A 19,058-nucleotide genomic window follows, 5' to 3' on the forward strand; every position below is an offset into this window, starting at 1 on the left:
TGCAAGTGCTCACATATAGACTGACCTGTCAGGGTTGCAGCAATGACATTCACTCTGTGATGCTTTCAAGTGTCAAAGACAGAGAAAAGGTAAGAATGCTAAAAATATGTTAATGAAAGATAGAGTTTGTATTTAAGTTGGTTGGAACTTCATAGTAAATCAATACAATAAAAAATATGCTACTACTAAATTCAGAACTACTGTGTTAACAGTTCAGTGCTGTGCTGCAGGATAGCCTTAAATAAAATGAGCATGATTAAATCAGCATTTAAGAGCTGCAGTCTTGCTTTTGCGAGTTTTAGTTGTTTCATGTAGCTGTAAGTCCAGATCAGCTCAGTGATGCTCTTGTTGCTCTGGCTCTCGCTATATTTTGGGGCTGGTTGTCACACTGCAGCCTGATGTTAAGAGTGATCACACTTTCATGGTGAGTGATGGATAAGAATCTAATCATTTGAAGTATGTAAAGCTTTTGGCTTACTGCGCATGCACACATTTCTGCCTTCTGTTGGTTCTTTTAAGAGTTAAATACTTGAATGGCCACATCAGCTTTGCTTAAGACAAACACATGCCCTCTCACAGCAGCCAGTGGATGGTTGTGCAACTAATTAGAAAACAGCAAGAAGCTCTCGACCGCAAGAAGAGAGAAAACATGTTGGTTTATTGTTAGCAGGCAATGCACTGTGATTCCTTTCATGCACATACATCTCAATAAATCGCCTTTTGTGCTCAGGCTTTGGCACGGCCGCCTGCGTGTCTCTTGGCGTTGCCTCGTTTTTGTTGATGTGTGAGACCACATCGGGAGGCAGAGGCAACACTCTGACATGCCTGATGAGAGTATGGAATTCATAAACAAATGTGGTGTTTGCTTGCTTTCATGAGCGCAGTCTGCAAATGCACATTTGTTGAAATTAATCGGGAAAAATTAAACGAAAAGGTTACACGAGACAAAGGAGACGGAGGATTGGAATGAGTTTCACATGTGTGACGCAGAAGTCCAGAGGTAAAGTTCTGTAGCGATCCAAAAATTTCACTTTCATGTGGAAGCAATACCTAGTGAGCTACATCTCGCTCCACTCTTCCCCTTTTACCCCGTTTCACTTTAATGGTCTGTTTACTGCTCGGCGTAAACACAGAATGAGACTGAGCAACAGAGATGGCACAGTGGACGCGCATCTGTCGCATGAGAATGCGCAAGTTATGCAGAGACTAATAAATACAGGCAGACAGTTTATACATGTTTCAAACAACATGTATGACTCAGTGCACACAGGACAGAATCTGCATGTTCTATACTTTAAGCTGCAGCTTTAATGTTTGCAATATATTAGGGCCAAGCTAAACAGCCCAACCATGTCTGCTGTGGTCATCGTTTATTTATATTACTGACCTCGACTTTATTATTCAATGTCCATATTCACAATTAGGCTTAAAAAGTCCTCCCTTAGTTACCCTGCATCAGACCTACGCTGCTGGGGGCTTCCCATGATGCAATTCACTCACCTTGTGTCTTTATATAACACTTTGCATGTAATCATTACTTATTATTAATCTCTGGCAGTCTTCCACTGGTGTGTCTTTTGTCCTGTCTCCCTCCCCTCACCCCCAACCAGTCGAGGCAGATGGCTGCCCCTCCCTGAGCCTGGTTCTGCAGGAGGTTTGTTCCTGTTAAAAGGGAGTTTTTCCTTCCCACTCTCGCCAAGCGCTTGCTCATAGGAGGTCTGATTGTTGCCGTTTTCTCTGTATTTTTGTAGCGTTTTTAACTTACAATATAAAATGCCTTAAGGCGACTCTTGTTGTAATCTGGTGCTATATAAATAAAACTGAAGTGAACTGAATTGCGAATACAGGGAATACATTTGCATCTCATTGTTGAAATAGGTCTTTTAGGCTGGATGAAAGTGATTTAGATTTGAAATAGCCCTGAAGGTACTTCATTCTTCAAGTTTAATACTTCAAAATATATATATACAAAACATAGAACCTAGAGCCAGTATTAGGAAAAGTGGGGACAAAGTCTTGCTTTTAATTACAAACGTGAAGAAATGTTTCACTTAAAATGACAGCACTCTTTAGATCTATGGGGCACTTTAGCGTCCTTTAGATACCAGTTTTCATTTTTACAGCCTGTAACAACACCTCTTTGGTCCATGCAAATATTTTCAGCCAGAGCAGGCAGATTACCTCAGGAAAAAATAAGGTGTTTTTTTTATGTAAACGTAAAAAACTTTATACAGCTAACAGGATTAAAAGTGACTCATTGAGTCAAATAACAGCTAAAATGTGAAAAAATACAGAACTTGAAATCCTCAAATTACTAGAAATGACAAATTAATACTAATAATCTAAATAGTAAAGTTTGCCCATGAGCCCTTAACTTAAAGATGTTGTTTCTGAATAGCCCAGGTGTTCATCTTTTATAACCAGTGTAGGGTTCTTAGATGAAAGAGAAAAAACCCCAAAAGATAAAATCCACAGAACAGGACAGGGTGCAAAACTATACGTTAGCATGTTAAGATGGGTAGATCAGATTGCATTTCTAATGTTAAAGACAGTCAGTTGCACAAACAAGAGCAAAACCTAACGACGTACAAAAAAGAATGGAAACAGTTTCCACCTCACACATTTTGAAATTAGAGCAAAAAAGAAAAGAAAAGCTAATAATAGATGCAAACTTGCAGAGCCATTGTATGACTGCAGTGTTACGTGCTTATGTGTCATAGTAAAAGTGCAGAAAAACATGATGTGTGTGAAGATCAGGAAATGGTATCATGCTTATGACCTGCTGAGCTCATAAATTAGCACATACAAAAGAGGCAAGTTGCTTCAAATAAAACAACTATATTAAATCTTACCACCATCCCCACGTCTATATTTGCTGTACGTGCAGCTTTCAGAGTCAAGGTAAGCTGCTGGGACTTTTCAAAATAAGTGCATCTACTGGTATTGATAACCACATATTGCAACAGTCTCGCAGAGTTGGCAAGAAGCAGAGGGCTCATTCTTCAGTTTGCTTTTCAAGCCGATCCACATACAAGACCTAAAGCTGGCAAGATGCCGCCCCCATATGGAAAAACCCAGACACTGAATTCCACAGAAAATTTGGTCTGGTGAAAACCTTTGATCTCAATGAAGCCTTTTTGCAGGGCTGATCAATTTAGTGCGAAGAAAACAAAGCATTTGAGTTTTAGCTATCGCTTTTCCATCAGAGACTGTACAAAGAGTTACACAGATGGCATCTACAGGAGGTGAAAACTATTTAGCTTATTTAAGAAATGTATCTATGCTGTGCACTCATACTAAAGAGAACACTTAGAAAATGGAAGGTCACAAGCTCCACGTTTGCTGTCCAAGGAATTGAAGCAACTTTGCAGCCAGAGCAGCACAGAAACAGCTGCTTCGTCTCTTTGTAAAGTCACCGAGATGACACAGCGGATCATTGCTCTTGATTGCTCTGTCTAAATAGATGCTGCACTTTGCATTTTGTTTATCCCCTGTTGCCATGGGGATTGTCACATCCAGAACTGTGCATGTGTGCGCATACGCTCACTGGTTGTGTGGGCCCTGCCACAAAAATGTCAGCTGTTATGCCGGACTGCACCCCCCCAGTTTTTCCACAAACAGAACTGACACAAAACAAACATGAAACTGATCGCAAAACGAACTGAAATCGGCCAAAGTTTTCACTTCCTAGTGCCTCCTACAGGGCGGTTCACCATTATCTACTTTATTTTCTGCATCTTGCATTATTCTGTCCCCCTAAACTGCTCCTAAAAAAATCTGAATTCCTCGTTCTACCGTTTGCAGATGGACGACATAGACGCCATGTTCACTCACCTGCTCGGAGAGATGGATCATCTCTCTCAGGTGAGTTTTCTTTTCTTTTTTTTGTTTTCGATTTGATTTGATTGTGATGCTGTAAGCTGATGAACATTTAAGGTACATGGTAATCCCTGTAAAAGATTGGAAAATGTGTGAATAGTGCTTCATGTTGACACTGTGCAAGATGCCATTCTTTTGAGGCAGGAACAGGTTAATGAAAGTGAATAATCCACTCAGTGTTTTAGTCATAATCTGGGCATTGTCTGAGGCTGTACTTTTTGTTTTTGCAACGGGCATCCTAAAGACGACCATAATGCTGACATGTGAAGTCATCGTCTGTGGATTGGACTGTGGGCGATGGCTGCAGATTTCCTTAAGCACACATAAGCTGCTCATCATAAAACTGCAGCTCGCCAAGAAACACGTTATACACTCATAACTGATTGAAGCCTGGGTCTGAGACTTGGCGTGTTAGTGTCAATTTCCAACCCCTGCATGTGAGCTGCAAACGAGCACGGCCCTGAGAATGGAATAAATCTATGTTCAGTATTACATCATGCTTACCAGAAAGGCTCCATTTGTCACTCTGACTTGCATCCTCTTTGGAAAGCCATCACAGTGATAAACAACATTCCAAAGACTATTAGGAGAATTTGCGAGAGAAGCATTTAGAGTTAAGCGTCGACCCCCAGAGACTCTTAGAAACAAAAGGATTTAAATGATTCCTCTTATTGCCTTGATTGGGTTGGTTCTCTATGCTTTACTGCCTCGGAGGTAGAAAATCTTTTTTAACCCTTGTATGGTGTTCGGGTCTGTGAGACCCGTTTTCAGTTTTTTTCAAAAGAAAAATTAAACAATTAATTATTTTTTCAAACTGAAATTCATTGGCTTTGGCTTATTTTCTGTGAAGAACATAAATCCGAACTAATTTTCAATGACCTCATACTGTACCTCCCCCCACGCATTTACATTACATACAAGGTGTTCGGGTCCACTGGACCCAGGTCTAATAAAAGTGTTGAAAGTGTAGGTCCTGTGTTCCTACACTCTGTCTTCCTCCTTTCTGGTGCTGCTGATAGTGTTTTCTTCCCCTCCTGCTCCCGCACAAAGTTGCAACATTGTTGAAAATTCAACTATCAACACCGTCTGCTCTTACATTCCCACACATTTTACCCTCTTTCTTGAGGGATCCAAATTTTATTTTCTCATACCCTGTCCCACCTGCAAATTAGGGGCATAATACTATAAATAAGACTTTGCCAATATGGTTCCTTATCACAACTGATCAAGATGGCAAAAGATTATCTGCTGCAAGGGCCATCCAATTGATTTTGGAAGAGAGAGGGGCTTCGGATGATGATGTTGACGAAGAGGGTTCAGAATATTTCACATTTCTGAAAATTCAGAGTCTGACAGTGACTTTGAAGAAGAGGATGAGGTTGAGCACCATTTAGTAACAAAACGAAGACGAGTACCCCATCTGCAGCCAGCTCCAGGACCAGAACAAGCCCACCAGACAGCAAGTGAAGAAATATGGATGTCAATAACTGGTGAAATTGAATGGTCTTCTTGCCCAAGAAATGAGCCACCCTGCAGAGTTGTTACTGTGATAAGCCAGGGCCAACACGGCTGACAGTTACTCATGTGCAGGACATCAAGTCTTCATTTGAGCGTTTCATCCCAGATTCCATCCAGAAAATTATTCTGGATTGCAGTAATCTAGAAGGAAGGTGTGTTTTTGGAGAGAGATGGAAGGAGATGGACCAAATTCATCTAAGAACCCCAAAGGCCTACTTTGGGGTTCTTATCCTTGCAGGAGTTTTCAGGTCCAAAGGGGAATCCACAGAATCCCTGTGGGATGCAGAAACCGGCAAGAACCTTTCCGTGCATCAATGTCTCTGGAAAACTTCCACAAAATTTCCAGAATTATCCGTTTTGATAACCGAGATGACAGACCAGCTCGACGGCAGAGAGACAAGCTAGCTGCCATCAGGACAGTGTGGGATAAGTGTGTGCACCGCCTCCCCCTGTTTTACAACCCTGGGCCTAATGTCACCATTGATGAGCAGCTGATCCCATTTAGTTGTGAAACATATTGCTTCACGTGTAAATGTGTTGTGTCTTTCCACTCACTCCACTTGATTATAACTGATTTATTTTTTTATAACATTTTATAAAAAAAACCCTAAAAAACGAGAAGCACATTAATTCATAAATGTGATCTAACAAAGGTAAAGGAAAAAAATTAACCATGTTTGCTGTTCATATGGCTTGTAATTGGGATGAAGTAAACATCTGTTGAGTAATTTAACATAAAATTGTTTGATAGTGTTAATTTGGAAAGCCAAAACTCTAGCGGGTCCACCAGACCCATGAACACTGGCTGAGTAACAAAAATATGAACACCACACAAGGGTTAAAGGAAAGTATAAAAAGGTCTGATCTAAAGAGGCTTGGAGGTGTCATTTACGGAGCAGCTCCAGTATGACCAAATGTGTTATTAGGCACAGTCAGCAGGGTGGAACAGCCCGCTCAGAGGCATCATTTTGTTTGCAGGTTTTCTGCCCAGGTTGTTTATAGAATATGAGTGAGCCTGCAGAGACAGAGCATGTTAACAATTAAAATCATACAGTTTGAGTCTGTTTCTTGATAGCAAGTTTTTTAATGGTAGGGACACTGAAATATCAGAGCCATTTCCTTAGTTCGGAAGGCCCAATTATAAATCAGTGATTATTTGTAACGTTGTGATGAATCGCTCTTTCTTTACAAATACACTTGTGATTTATTGTCCCCTGCAAACACTGAGCGCAATGTGTTTCGTGTTACCGATTTAGCTCGGAGACAGAGCGTGATGAAGTACAGGGAAACAAGTTACCAAGAGACAGCAGTTCAGAGTATTTTGAGGACACAGGGTTTCGATTTAAAGCGCCACCTCAAACTATGAACTGTTGCTTCCCTCCAAGAACACGACCTCTGTGATCATACATGTGTTTTTCACGACATGCAACTGTAATTCATGGCTGTGGGGATGGCGGGGGGGCTCTGATGATGTCCCTGCAGAGTCTGAAGACTGAAGGTGACTCACCAGAAGCGGATTCTGCCGCCCAGACAGAAAAAACCTTCTCCATTGGCTTCAACGACCTGAATGGTGAGTAGCCATGCAGATGAAACTCTGTTTCACAGAAGAAAAGCGCTCCCCCTCAGCCTCCGAGTAGATGCTATGGCATTAATTTGAAAATCCAAGGTGACTTCCTTCTTGAGTTATCACATTAACCAAGCTTTTCAGAAAACTTGACCTATGGGGGGGTCCCATTTTGACCTTGAGGGCAAGGTGACTGAGACTTGACGTTGTGGAGAATTTTAACTGATTCATCTGTCATACCTGATGAGCTTTTTATGGCCGAGGTGCAAAAAAGGCATATCAGCAATTTGAAACAACCAAAAGCAAACTGTGTTTTAGTGGGAGGGGGATACAGGACACTGTGCGCTCCTAGTTTCCCAGGATTCCCTGGTATTCCTACTGGAATATGCTGCTCGTTCATTTTTTCTCAATAGATGTGTCTTGCCAGTTCAAGTTTTGAATTAATCAGCTTTACATCCATGATTCTCCAACTTACCCTCTTGAGGTCATAGTTAAACCCACACATCTCCTTACAGAGTCTCTTAATGAACTGGAAGACAATGATCTGGATGCTCTAATGGCTGACCTGGAACCAAAGTCAGCCGCGCAGGAACCCGTTACTTCTGAACCAAACATCGGCGGTACAAACGATCAAACTGCACCACCCGCAACGACTCAGAAACATGAGCCAGCCACTGCCCTTCCTCCCCCGCCAGGCACAGATGTATCCTGCAGGGACATGCAGACTGTAAACCAAAGTTTTGCACTGAGAAAAAATATAAAGTCAGAATTTCCTGGACATGGGCAGCAAAAGAGATAACGTTCTTCTATGTTTCCAGAGAGAACCCCAAACAAAAGCAGAGAAAATAAAACTAGCTCTAGAGAAGCTGAAAGAAGCCAAAATGAGGAAGGTAAGATCAGCAGATTTGTGTGTGTGTGTGTGTGTGTGTGTGTCTGTGTGTGTGTTTGTGTCTCATTGAAGCTTGCATTTAATCTTGAGTTAAAGTAACTGTGCCTCTCTCAGTTGATTGTGAAGGTGCTCATGAGTGACGGCAGCTCCAAGACTCTGATGGTGGACGAGAGGCAATCGGTGCGAGAGGTCTTGGACAAACTGTTTGAGAAGACGCACTGTGACTGCAGCACTGTCTGGAGTCTGTGTGAGACCAACCCCGAATTGCTGATTGGTGAGATAAAGACACACACATGTAAACATGATAACAGGTAGTCAAAATAACAGAGGAGTCTTCCTCCCCTCACTCCCAACTGGTTGCAGCAGGTGGCTGATAAGCCTGGTTCTGCTGGAGGTTTGTTCCTGTTAAAAGGGAGTTTTTCCTTCTCACTGTCGCCAAGTGCTTGCTCACAGGGGTATTGTGTAATTGTTGAGGTTTTGTCTGTATTATTCTAGAGTCTCTAATTTGGTGCTATAGAAATAAGATTGAATTCACTTGAATTGAGCACACATTTCACACTTTACAAAGGTTTTTTGTGGAGTGTCCTCCCTTAATTTTCTTTTTTTGTCCATTATTTCAGAAAGAACCTTTGAGGATCATGAACATTTGGTGGAACCACTGTCTGCTTGGACTCGGTACAGTGAAAACAAAATCTACTTTTTGCCAAGACCACAAAAGTATGTGATGTTCACAGAGCCTCAGGTGAGCAATATGGTAACAGAGCACCTGCTTCTTGGTGAAGTGTGATTATATGTTATAATGCTCAGTCAGTAAACTGTGCTTTTCTCATCTCATGAAGATATTTTACATGTGGAAAAAGGATAAGGCAGCATTGAGTGCGATTAACCAGCAGGCTAAAGATCTCCTTGTCAAGGTCAGTCGCAGTGCCACATTTTTGCATCTCATTGATGGTGCCATGTTTCAGTTTTTCATTTCATGCCATTCCTCTGATGCTGCAGGAGAATTTCGGGGGTTCGACTTTGATTGTTCCCGACCTAGAAGGCACACTTTACCTCAAAGAAGATGGGAAGAAGGTTTGGAAACCGCGCTACTTTGTGCTCAGGGCTTCGGGCATCTACTTTGTGCCCAAAGGAAAAACAAAGGTATAGCAAATCAAAGTTTCTATTTGTATTGCTGCTTAAAAGAAAACAGGTTTAGCAACCTGAGTGAGCAAAATCATTTCTACAGCTTACACCAGGCTAGCTGTTTTCTGCTGCTCGGCTTTAGATGAAGCTGATCTCAATGAGGCCTGCCTCACACCTAAACTGCTGTAAATATTTAAGCTACATGTAGATACTGTGATAGCTGCACTGAATTCCAGCACATATAACTTTTTGTTGTATGCATGTTGTGTATATATCTTCCAATTCACAGTCACCAGAGCTGTATCCCTAGCTACCATCAGTATCCTGCGATAGGATAGGCCAGTCTGTCGCAGGGCCAGCACAGAGAGACAGGCACCAGTTAACCTAACCCCACAGCTCAAAGACACAAATCCACACAGATGCTGGATTTGAACCCAGCACTGTTGCTATGAGGCAACCACCACGCCACCATTGCTTGCTAACAACAAGTCGTTAACCAGTTTGCAAGTGGTTTCATTCCAGTTAGTCCTTCATTATGAAATATAATATGATCAAGATTTACAAAATAGACTTAATTTTTTATTCAGCATGACCCAAAATGATGAACCATGAACTCAACTGGAGTGTTTATAGAGGTCAAGTCAGAAAGTTGTTTCCACAGACTTTTTGCAAACACGTCTGTCGCCATCTGGTGGCCTTCAGACAGAATGCAGCTTTTTAGGCACATCATGTTGTAAGCACAAGACCCTTAGTCAGAGACGTTTTACTGTTTATTACTAAAATGTAAAAGCCAGTTCAATGAGGAGAGATCCTTGGGGGCTTATTGGCTCAAAGAAGGCGGGCAAGAAGATGATTGGACTAGAGTAATGATGTCAGTATTGACATCGACAGCGTGGGAAAGCGGTCGTGAAGTAAAGCAGCGGTCCCCAACCCCCGGGCCTGGGACCGGTACCGGTCCGTGAGTCGTTTGGTAAAGGGCCGCGAGAGTTGAGGCTCAGGTGTCAAATGTATAGTTTTCAGGGTTTTTATCGGTTTTCAGCGTTATTTTGTTATCGTTTTTATCGTTTACTCTGTTTTCCTTGGTCTTTTCACGTGTGTTATGAATAAATGTTCTTTTTTTCGGTACCGGTACTAGTTTTATTTTGTTGTATTTATCCGCGACACCTTAAAGGCCGGTCCATGAAAAATAAACCGGTCCGTGGCGCAAAAAAGGTTGAGGACCGCTGAAGTAAAGAACAGAAAAGCAGCCAAACACCCGGTAAAGCAGGCAGATAAAGGAGTGTCTTTCTAACTGGAAATAAGAGATGCTGTAGTGCACGCCTATCGTCTGATTTTATCTCATGTGAATTTACTAAAAACAAAACCATCTTAGTGATGACGCAACCCTGCCTTCTCTTTTTTTTAGCAACAGTTCAGGTGCATATTTCAGTTCACTGCTACTGCATGTCATGTACGATGTAGCAAAGTCTTATTTAGATCACTTCTACACACATACAGCAATTGAGTTGACTAACAAACATCATCAGAATCTTGCTAATGTACAGCTTTAGTAAAATGTTTTTCACCTGATTTAGTGCCAGGCAGTTCACGTCCCATTTATTCAGCTTTACAGAAGGACTGCTGATCGTAAATGTGTAAAGCTGAACATGTTGGTCAAAACTGAGTTTTTCCTTCCCACTGTCACCAAGTGCTTGCTCATTTTTCCCTGTATTACTGTAGGGTCTTTACCTTACAATAGAAAGCACCTTGAGGCAACTGTAGTTGAGATTTTGTGCTATATAACTAAACTTGAACTAAATCGAATTGTTAAAACAATATGAGAGCAGCCAATAAACAACAATCCAAGAATATTTCGCCTGTGTGTGAAGTGCATAATGGCATCCATCTGAGCGGTCAAGCATCACAGAGCTGGAAAGACACGAGAAAGAGCTGGAGAAATGAAGATGGACAATTTGAATTGCTGCCTCGCCGACGCTAAAGGGAAACATGTCGTCTTTGTCACTAAAACGGAGCAGACAAACACCACCCGTCCAGGCTTGACACCAAAAATCGTCTGAGTGAAAGAATTCGCAACACTGTGCGAGGCAGATGTGCAAATCACAGACATAAAAGGAATCATTTAAGGAGACATGGATGGAGCAGACGTGTGTGTCTTATGTGTCTACATGAAAATAAGAGCAAAAAGAAGAAGTAAAGTATGGCGCCGTCAACCGTTGGTCATCTACAGTTCCAAGAAGTGAGACTTTGAAGTTTCAGCTGAAGATCAACATCTTTTGATATGTGTGAACATGATGTGTTGAACATTGAAATTAAAAAAAGGGAGATTAACAGAGATTAACAGTATAATTTCCATGGTACTGAGCGTGAGTGTGAACTCGTGGATTTGCATTAAAGGCCATCTGCCTTGATTTTAATACCTACCACAAGCGCTGCTAAACAATGAGACAAAATCACAAACATTTTGTTATTTTATAAGGAAGCCAATGTCTGAGCTTTTGTTCTATGTATCTATCTGCCATAGTGTCATAATATCCTGTTGTTTTCTATATTCCAGTCATCCACTGATCTCGCCTGCTTTGTCCATTTTGAAAAAATCAACATCTATATGACCAAGAACTACAAACAGAAGTACAGAGCTCCCACCAACTTCTGCTTCATGCTAAAGGTCAGCTCAGCAGCTTGAATCTTAAAGTGGCGATGGCATCAAGAAGCCCTTTATGCAACTTTCCTATTTCTTCACGCTTCTTCCTAATCATAGGCTGATGTTGCAATCACACAAACAAAACAAACAAGATCAGCTGTTTACTTGGGACCCTTCTTTGTAAAGTAACAGTGTAAGGACACTTGCATACTTATAAGAAAAATTACCTGAGTTACCATTTTTGAGTCTGAGATGCATCCATTCTCATTAGTTCAAGTAGTCTGATCTGTTTTAAGCACTCTGAAGGCTTCCTGAACATGCAAGAATAAAACAGACCAGTGACCAGAAGTGCAGAGTGCAACAAGAAGATTGTGGTTTGGTCGGGGGCAGGCCTAAACATGGAGTGGTGCAAAGTGCAGACCTGAGGTAGTACTATTTGAAGGCCATGTAAGTTTATATCTGAGGGCTACTCAGCTGTACGCTTAAGACTCATACTGACTCATATTGTTCTCCATTAACATGTGTTTCAAATATCACTCCAACCAGAGTGACCACAGTTAAATGATACCGGATGCACTCAGCATACAGCTGCACTCCAGCACAACAGATCAAGATGGCTTTTTTCAGATGATGCAGTTAAGTGAGGAAGTGGTACTAGAAAAACAAAACCTCAATTGGTTTCGCCCATACTGACCAGTGGGTGCAACCTAGTTTCCTGTTTTTTGGGTCGTTTCTCAGTATGTTAAACAGATTCTTCTCAGCTGTTAGAATTTGACCAGACAATCACGTGCACTCTGTAGATGTAGTGTTAGTCACGCGTAAGACTTCCACAATGACAGTGGCAGAGCAATGATTTAACCCTTCAGTGCTTATTCACGGCCCACTCTGTAGTTACAGTTTGGCATGGCCTGCCCTCTGCTGGATGCTTTTGTGGATTACAAATATATATTTTTACAGAAGCACCAAAATCTAACATTTAATTTAATATAAATGAGACCCACTTCCCTACCCGTGGAAAACAGTGGGACATTTTCTGTGTGTCGCTGAAAGACATCTTGAGTAAATGATGTCAGCGTGATGTCACAGGATTTGTAACTGTGAGCTTAAATGTGCAGGTTTGGAAAGATGTTGGCTTTTCCCAGGTTGCTAAAAGAATTAGACTTATGGGTAACGTAGGATGCAGCGTTTTAGAGGCTTCTGATACCAGAAAGCATACCTGTTGACCATTTCTTTCTCTTTTCTCCCCATCAATGAAGTGGACTGTGATACTAAATGACTGGCTGTCCTCTTAGGCATAAAAGCTTTCTTTGTTGTCACTCTTTTCCCAGCACCCATGCATCCAGAAAGACTCTCCCTACATCAAATTACTTTGCTGTGATGATGAAAAAACACTGGTGCTTTGGGTCAACTCCATCAGAATAGCCAAGGTCAGAACAGTGAAATTAAAAACCCGGCTCGTGTTCAAACGGTCCACTCATTCAGGTTGATGGATGGAGTCTACACCTTTTAGAAACTACTTTTTGGTGTGTCATGTAATTATGTGACTCCAAAAATGTCTGCCACGGCATGAATGAATGGACAGTGCAAACACAGCCCTCTTTTATACATATAGAAGATATATGTATATATATGTCACTGTGTCCTCTGTGTGTGTTCAGTATGGAACTGCCCTGTATAAAAACTACCAGGCAGCGATGAAGAGAGCTTCTCCTACAAAAACCCTTCAGTCTGCTGCATATAAAGGTAAGTTTCAGTGTCTGTACTAAGATATAACTATGTTAGAATAATGGACATGCTGATTCTCCTTAATGTTACTTGCCCTTAGAATTGCATGCAGATATATTGACATGCAAGTTTCCAGAAGTATTATAACAATCTGTGTACTATGAGTGAAAACGGTTCTTTGTGTGCTAAAATAAGGCAACTGGAAATCTTTAAGCTTGTGAAGACATTCATCCTCACATCCTTCTTCAATTTTAAAAACAAAACATGGATAGGTGTTTAAACCCTAGTGGGCATCGTCCTCTTTGGTGGTGGTCGCTAACCTTCTAATCATCATGTACATCATCACATGAGCCATGGTGTGTAAAATGGCTTGGGTCATTACTATCACATCAGGTTAAGAATGAAACCATGGTGAGACTTTGCCCCACCCTATCAGTGACCAACTAAGGTCAACTGAGGCAATGTGTTAATGTTGGTTGAAGCACCTGGGAAAGGATCTCAAGATTTCATTGTAGGTGCCATTGTAAGCCACCACCTATGTATTCTATAGGAAATGTGAATCAGGCTCCATGGTGCTGGGCGGTGAGCACAGGGTCCATGAGACGACATCGGGGCCTCAGGCCACACTCGTGAAGTCTGTTCCTGATTGTTTAGTCAGTGGTACACCAGTGGCCTGCATGCATGGCCAGCATACAGTGAATGGTTTTCAGAGGTGTTCCTGTGAACTGCAACATACAATCATATCTGCTTTTAAAGCTCAGGCCCCCAGTGCTGCCTGAGGGCCATTCGCTTCCACTTATCCTTTTCAGGGTCGTGGGGGGCTGGAGCCTATCCCAACTGTCTTAGGGGAAGAGGCAGGGTACACCCTGGACTGGACAGGTCGCCAGTCTGTTGCAGGGCTAACACGTAGATAGAGACAACCAGTCACGCTCACATTCACTCCTGCATTCACACGTATGGGCAATTTAGCGTTTCCAATTAACCTACCCTCACTAAGTGCATGTATTTGGACTGTGGGAGGAAGCCAGAGTACCCACACAAACACGGGAAGAACATACAACCTCCACACAGAAAGACGGCCTCCATACAGCCTGATGGTGGAATTGAACTCAGAACCTTCTTGCTGTGAGGCAGCAGTGCTAACCACAGTGCCACCGTGCTGCCCAAAGCCCCAAATATTTGCTTATTTTACGTTGAGTGATGAAATGTTAAATTAAAATTGTTTAGCTTAAACTATTTCTCCATGTACAGTTATGAACCCATTCCCATAGTTACTTTTGCTTTACTTTACTCTTGTGTGGCCACAGATCATTAATCTCCTCGTATCCCTCCCGACCGATTTATCTCTAAGTTTCCTTTTTTGGAAATATTCTCGTCACTACTGATGCAGCGAGTTGGTGTTTGCAGCCCATTCATGTTGCACTGGTGGAACAGCTCCTCCAGGATGGCACATCCATGTTTGGCATCACTAGAAGGTTTGTTATGTCTGTCAGTACAGTCTCAAGAGTGTTGGCGAGATACTAGGAGACAGCCTATTACATAAAAAGAGTTGGACAGGGCCATAGAAGGCCAGCACGACCAGTATCTGCTCCTCTGTGCATAGAGGAACATAAAATGACGTACAACAGCCTACCATTTGTGTTTCTGACCAAATTGTTAGAATCCCACTTTGTGATGGTGTCATGAGGACCCCACATCATTTAGTAGGACCTGTACTCACAGCCCAGGACTGTGCAGCTTGACTGGCACTGCCTGAAAACACCAGAACTGGCAGGTCCACCACTGGCACTCTGTTGTCTTTACAAATGAAAGCAGGTTCATGTCACAGGCATCAAATAGTCAGATTTTATGCTGCCTTCAACATTGTTCAGTGTTTAAGCAGTGCCTGGATGTCGAAGGCGCTGATTGCCCATGGACTGGCCCTCACCTTCACCAGACTTGAATCCAACTTTGGTGAATCCAACACTGCCAAACAGCGACTTGTCCAGGAGCTCAGTGATATCCTGATCCAGGTCTGTGAAGAGATCCAGCAGGACACGATTCGATTTCTGACCAGAAGCCCAGAGGCTGTTGGGACTGGATGCAGCTACACAGGCACTAGTTGGATCACACTGTGATTTCAGTTTTGAACTTTGTTTTTTTATGTGTTTTTTTAGTTTGTTCTCGATGAATTAAACAATCTAAATCAGCAAAGATTTTCACCCTGAATATTTCATTCATCAAGACTCGATGTGTGTGTTACCTTTTTTATTCATTTTTTGAACAGTTTCTTTGTATCATCTTTGTATTATGTTATTTTCGGCGTAAAGTCCTGAATATTTGAATCTGAAACTCAAGACTTCTTAATTTCATTCTTATATGTCTTTACAGAAAAATCCAGTGGTCACACCCCTGAGCCGGGTCTATCAGCACCCAAAATCGCAAACCATACTGAAGACTACGAATATGAGCCACCACCCGACTTCATCCCTCCTCCCCCTCCAGAACGTACATCCTTTTGAGACTGTGTACATCGCAAATTAATCTCACATAGCCTCGATTTAGCCAGTTTCTCCTAAAATAAGGCTGCAGTTACACATAAACACATAGCAGTGGTAAGATATAAGCGCATGTTTTGAAAGTTATTTATTCACAAATCTATATTTATTTGTGGTTTTTATTTGGGGGCACAAACATACAGTAGACAGCATGTTTACAGTATGCTGCAGATTGTTTCCATCTTTTGAGACAGCTCATTGGCACAAAACTCACAGTGCTGTCATTTGTTTCATCGAGCTGTTTATTACAAAAAAGGCTGTACATAAATTTCAATGAACACATCCTATGTACAAACTGAGAGGAGAAGACAAATATCGCATTCTGCTCCAATGAACATTAAAGTTTCGGATGTTTTTTGTGTTTTTCTTTTCATTTCCACAAATGATCATAAGAAAACGCACATCAAAGAAAGGCGCCTTGACCTGTGATGCCCTGAAATGCTAGAGACGTTAAGTGGTAAACATTACAAAGTTTTGCACATCGGTGGTTGTCTCATGATTACTCTATGAAAAAAGTAAGTATAAATAAATCATTTACATAAAACTGCTAGCGAATCCTTCCTCAGCAGTCTCACACATAAAAAGAAGCTGAATGCAGAGCTAGAAATACATCAGGTAGAAAAAGTCCTCACAAAACAAAATGACCTCATGATGGAATAAATACAATCAAGAAAGGGATGTAGTGGCGAATCATTCACTGTAATGACGTTTAGATACTTCCATGCTTTATGAATACTGTCGATATGAATGAGTCATATTCTGCCTAAAAACCTTGAAAATATTCCCTTTCAAAATAAAAGTTCAATGCCCCTATTATTCTAAAGTACACGTGATTATGTTCATATGACTTGTTACAAACATATATTCTGAGACAGGCATTATATTGAATGATATTTGAGAGCGAGTTTGCACCAACAATCACTCCGCCAGAACAGGCATCTTATTTCGTAGGACAAATCGGAACTTTTAAGACCTAAAGATTGAGATTCCTTCCTTCACTGCAGGTAGCAGGTGTCATTCGTGTGTAGCACAGAACGGACAAAAAGACATAAAGCGACTCCAGCTGAAGCACATCACCATCGCCGAGTCACCTACATTCACTACAAACACAAAAGTGGCCGAGGATTACAATCAAAACGATCGATAACGACACTAAAAGTCCTTTGTTACATTTCTGTGTGGGAGGAGTCTTGGACTTGAGGTTGTTTGGGTTGGTGAATATGGTTATTAAGCACCAATGTAAAGCACCGCACCAGCAACCACTGAAAGAACAAACAAAGCCTAAAGGTTAGTTGATACTTTGGAGATGGCAACGCTTGTGTTTGTGATAAAAGCCATGATGGAAATAAAAGTCATCACAGTTACCGCTAACTAATCAGTGCACAATGGAAACAACATGAAAAAAACAAGAAAGCCACACGACTTAGTCCTTCCTCTGCTTCGCGTCACGAAGCAGCAAGCACGTGAGCGCTCTGCTACAGTAGCTGGACAGCATCGACAAATACAGTGATGGCGATCAAGACGATATAGTTGTGACCTAACGTAGAAAAATAAATGCCTGTACACAACCACTTTGCCTGAATCACGTTAAAATGGCACTGTGGGTGATGAATAAAATTAATTTTCAAGTAAAAATAAAGTAAAAAGTAAAGTAACAAATTCTCAAAACATCCACTCTTGGCACCACACCCTTCCCCCCACCCACTGACGCTGATGGAAACACTGGTGAAACACACTGACAAATGTACTGTACTGGCAGCTTCTCACATTACAGTTTATATACAAGTTAGAGAACAGAAAGAGACTCCATCAGAAAGAAGAAACTCTTTTCTTTTTTTTGCGATCAGTCTATACACTCACTTCAACCCCCACCCCTTTTTTTAACAGCAGAGAGCATACTGAATACACAGCTCCATCTGGCCATTATCCTCCTTAATATATTTTTTTAAACACCTTGTGTGATTTGGACGTCAACGGCACATTCAGCTGTGTCCTAATGCACTTGATGACGTTCGTTTGTCCTTTTCAGGTCTCTGATAATGTAAGATCGTTGTTTTTCAAAAGGAAGGAAAGAGCTGGTCTGATGGTCTACAGTACAAATAAACGAGAAGGAAAAAGTGTGCAGCACTTTACCGTAAAGCGGTTACACTGTCTCGGTAAAACTGTAGGAGTGCGTCACTTTCTGGATCTACTGCATACTCGGAAAAAGCAACACTACATCTAGATTTACTCTGTATCCACTGAAGTTGTTATTGATGTACGTCATTTTGTCGTGAGGCAAAATGTTGCTGTTTGATGAGCCCTACCATGTGACAGTGGTGGAAAAAAAAAGGCCTTTACTTCCAGACACAGGCCTTGCAAAGCTTCAACGCCCTCCTACTTTGTGCGGCATCTTATTTACGTATTTATTTTTTTAATAGGGCAGATCAAACCCTTTCCTCTCCCCACAAAAGAAGAAAACTACTTATTAATTCACCATGGCACTTCATTCAAAACTGTATGAACTGCTATCGCTGCGCCGCATACGTCTGTACATCTTCACGGATTACCTCTGCAGCGCCATCACGTGTGGGTTTTTTTGTTTGTTTTCTTTAGTCAGCATAGTGCATGATCGACTCAACATAGTTTCCAGGGAAGAGTCCAGTGACGCCGTTGCAGACGCCTTCGAACCAGCCATCGTCGTTCTTCTTGATTATGTAGATGATGGCCCCTTCCATGAAGGACAGCTCGTCCTCCTTGTCCTTGGAGTAGTCGTAAATGGCCACAACTGTGGAAAATGAAAAATACAGTAAAATGGCTCATTGCACTGGTGAAAGTCTAAATACAATGACTAACTCGGGGTACTAACCTTTCTCTAAGTAATTCTTGGGAGCCCACTGGGGGTCTCCATCAGCATAGGGATCGTTGTAGTGAACCACTGCGGCCTCCTCTTCCTCGTAGTCTACAGGTGGAGGCGGAGGAGGGGGAGCTGGCTCTTCAAAGACACCAATGTCCTCTGGGGGAGGTGGAGGAGGTGGGGCTGGGCTGTCTGTTACTAAAGCACGGCAGGAAGCAGAGGTGATAAGGCATTACAGAAATAATGAGGAAGGAGTGTGTTCAGATCTCTCAGTCTGGGGATATTTCAAAATGTTCTCTTGCACTGTGATAGTGTTCACCTTTCAAAATCCTATATATTTTTTC

At 41.8% G+C, this 19,058-nt stretch overlaps 2 protein-coding genes across 3 annotated transcripts in view; one reads left to right on the forward strand and one right to left on the reverse strand.

The window, feature by feature from the left end:
• LOC146367215 (amyloid beta A4 precursor protein-binding family B member 1-interacting protein-like) lies at positions 1-16,233 on the forward strand. The gene is made up of 13 exons (XM_084911814.1): positions 1-89; positions 3,805-3,864; positions 6,880-6,967; positions 7,477-7,688; positions 7,780-7,851; positions 7,965-8,124; positions 8,471-8,592; positions 8,690-8,764; positions 8,850-8,993; positions 11,530-11,640; positions 12,945-13,043; positions 13,275-13,359; positions 15,712-16,233. The coding sequence occupies exons 1-13, from the start codon at positions 60-62 to the stop codon at positions 15,840-15,842; spliced, it is 1,389 nt and encodes a 462-aa protein (XP_084767940.1). The 5' UTR covers positions 1-59; the 3' UTR covers positions 15,843-16,233.
• The window catches only part of LOC146367216 (abl interactor 1-like), a 20,859-nt gene continuing 17,903 nt past the window's right edge, over positions 16,103-19,058 (reverse strand). For both annotated transcript variants that reach the window (XM_084911812.1, XM_084911813.1), the window contains 2 exons: positions 18,727-18,912; positions 16,103-18,645 (listed from right to left, as the gene is read on the reverse strand). In XM_084911812.1, the coding sequence (XP_084767938.1) occupies positions 18,470-18,645; positions 18,727-18,912 (362 nt within the window). In that variant the 3' untranslated portion in view covers positions 16,103-18,469. The remainder of the gene's footprint in view (positions 18,646-18,726; positions 18,913-19,058) is intronic.

The sequence above is a fragment of the Perissodus microlepis genome, chromosome 18 (genome assembly GCF_051167445.1).
Source record: "Perissodus microlepis isolate ML-2025 ecotype Zambia chromosome 18, ASM5116744v1, whole genome shotgun sequence".
In the NCBI taxonomy this organism is placed as follows: domain Eukaryota; kingdom Metazoa; phylum Chordata; class Actinopteri; order Cichliformes; family Cichlidae; genus Perissodus; species Perissodus microlepis.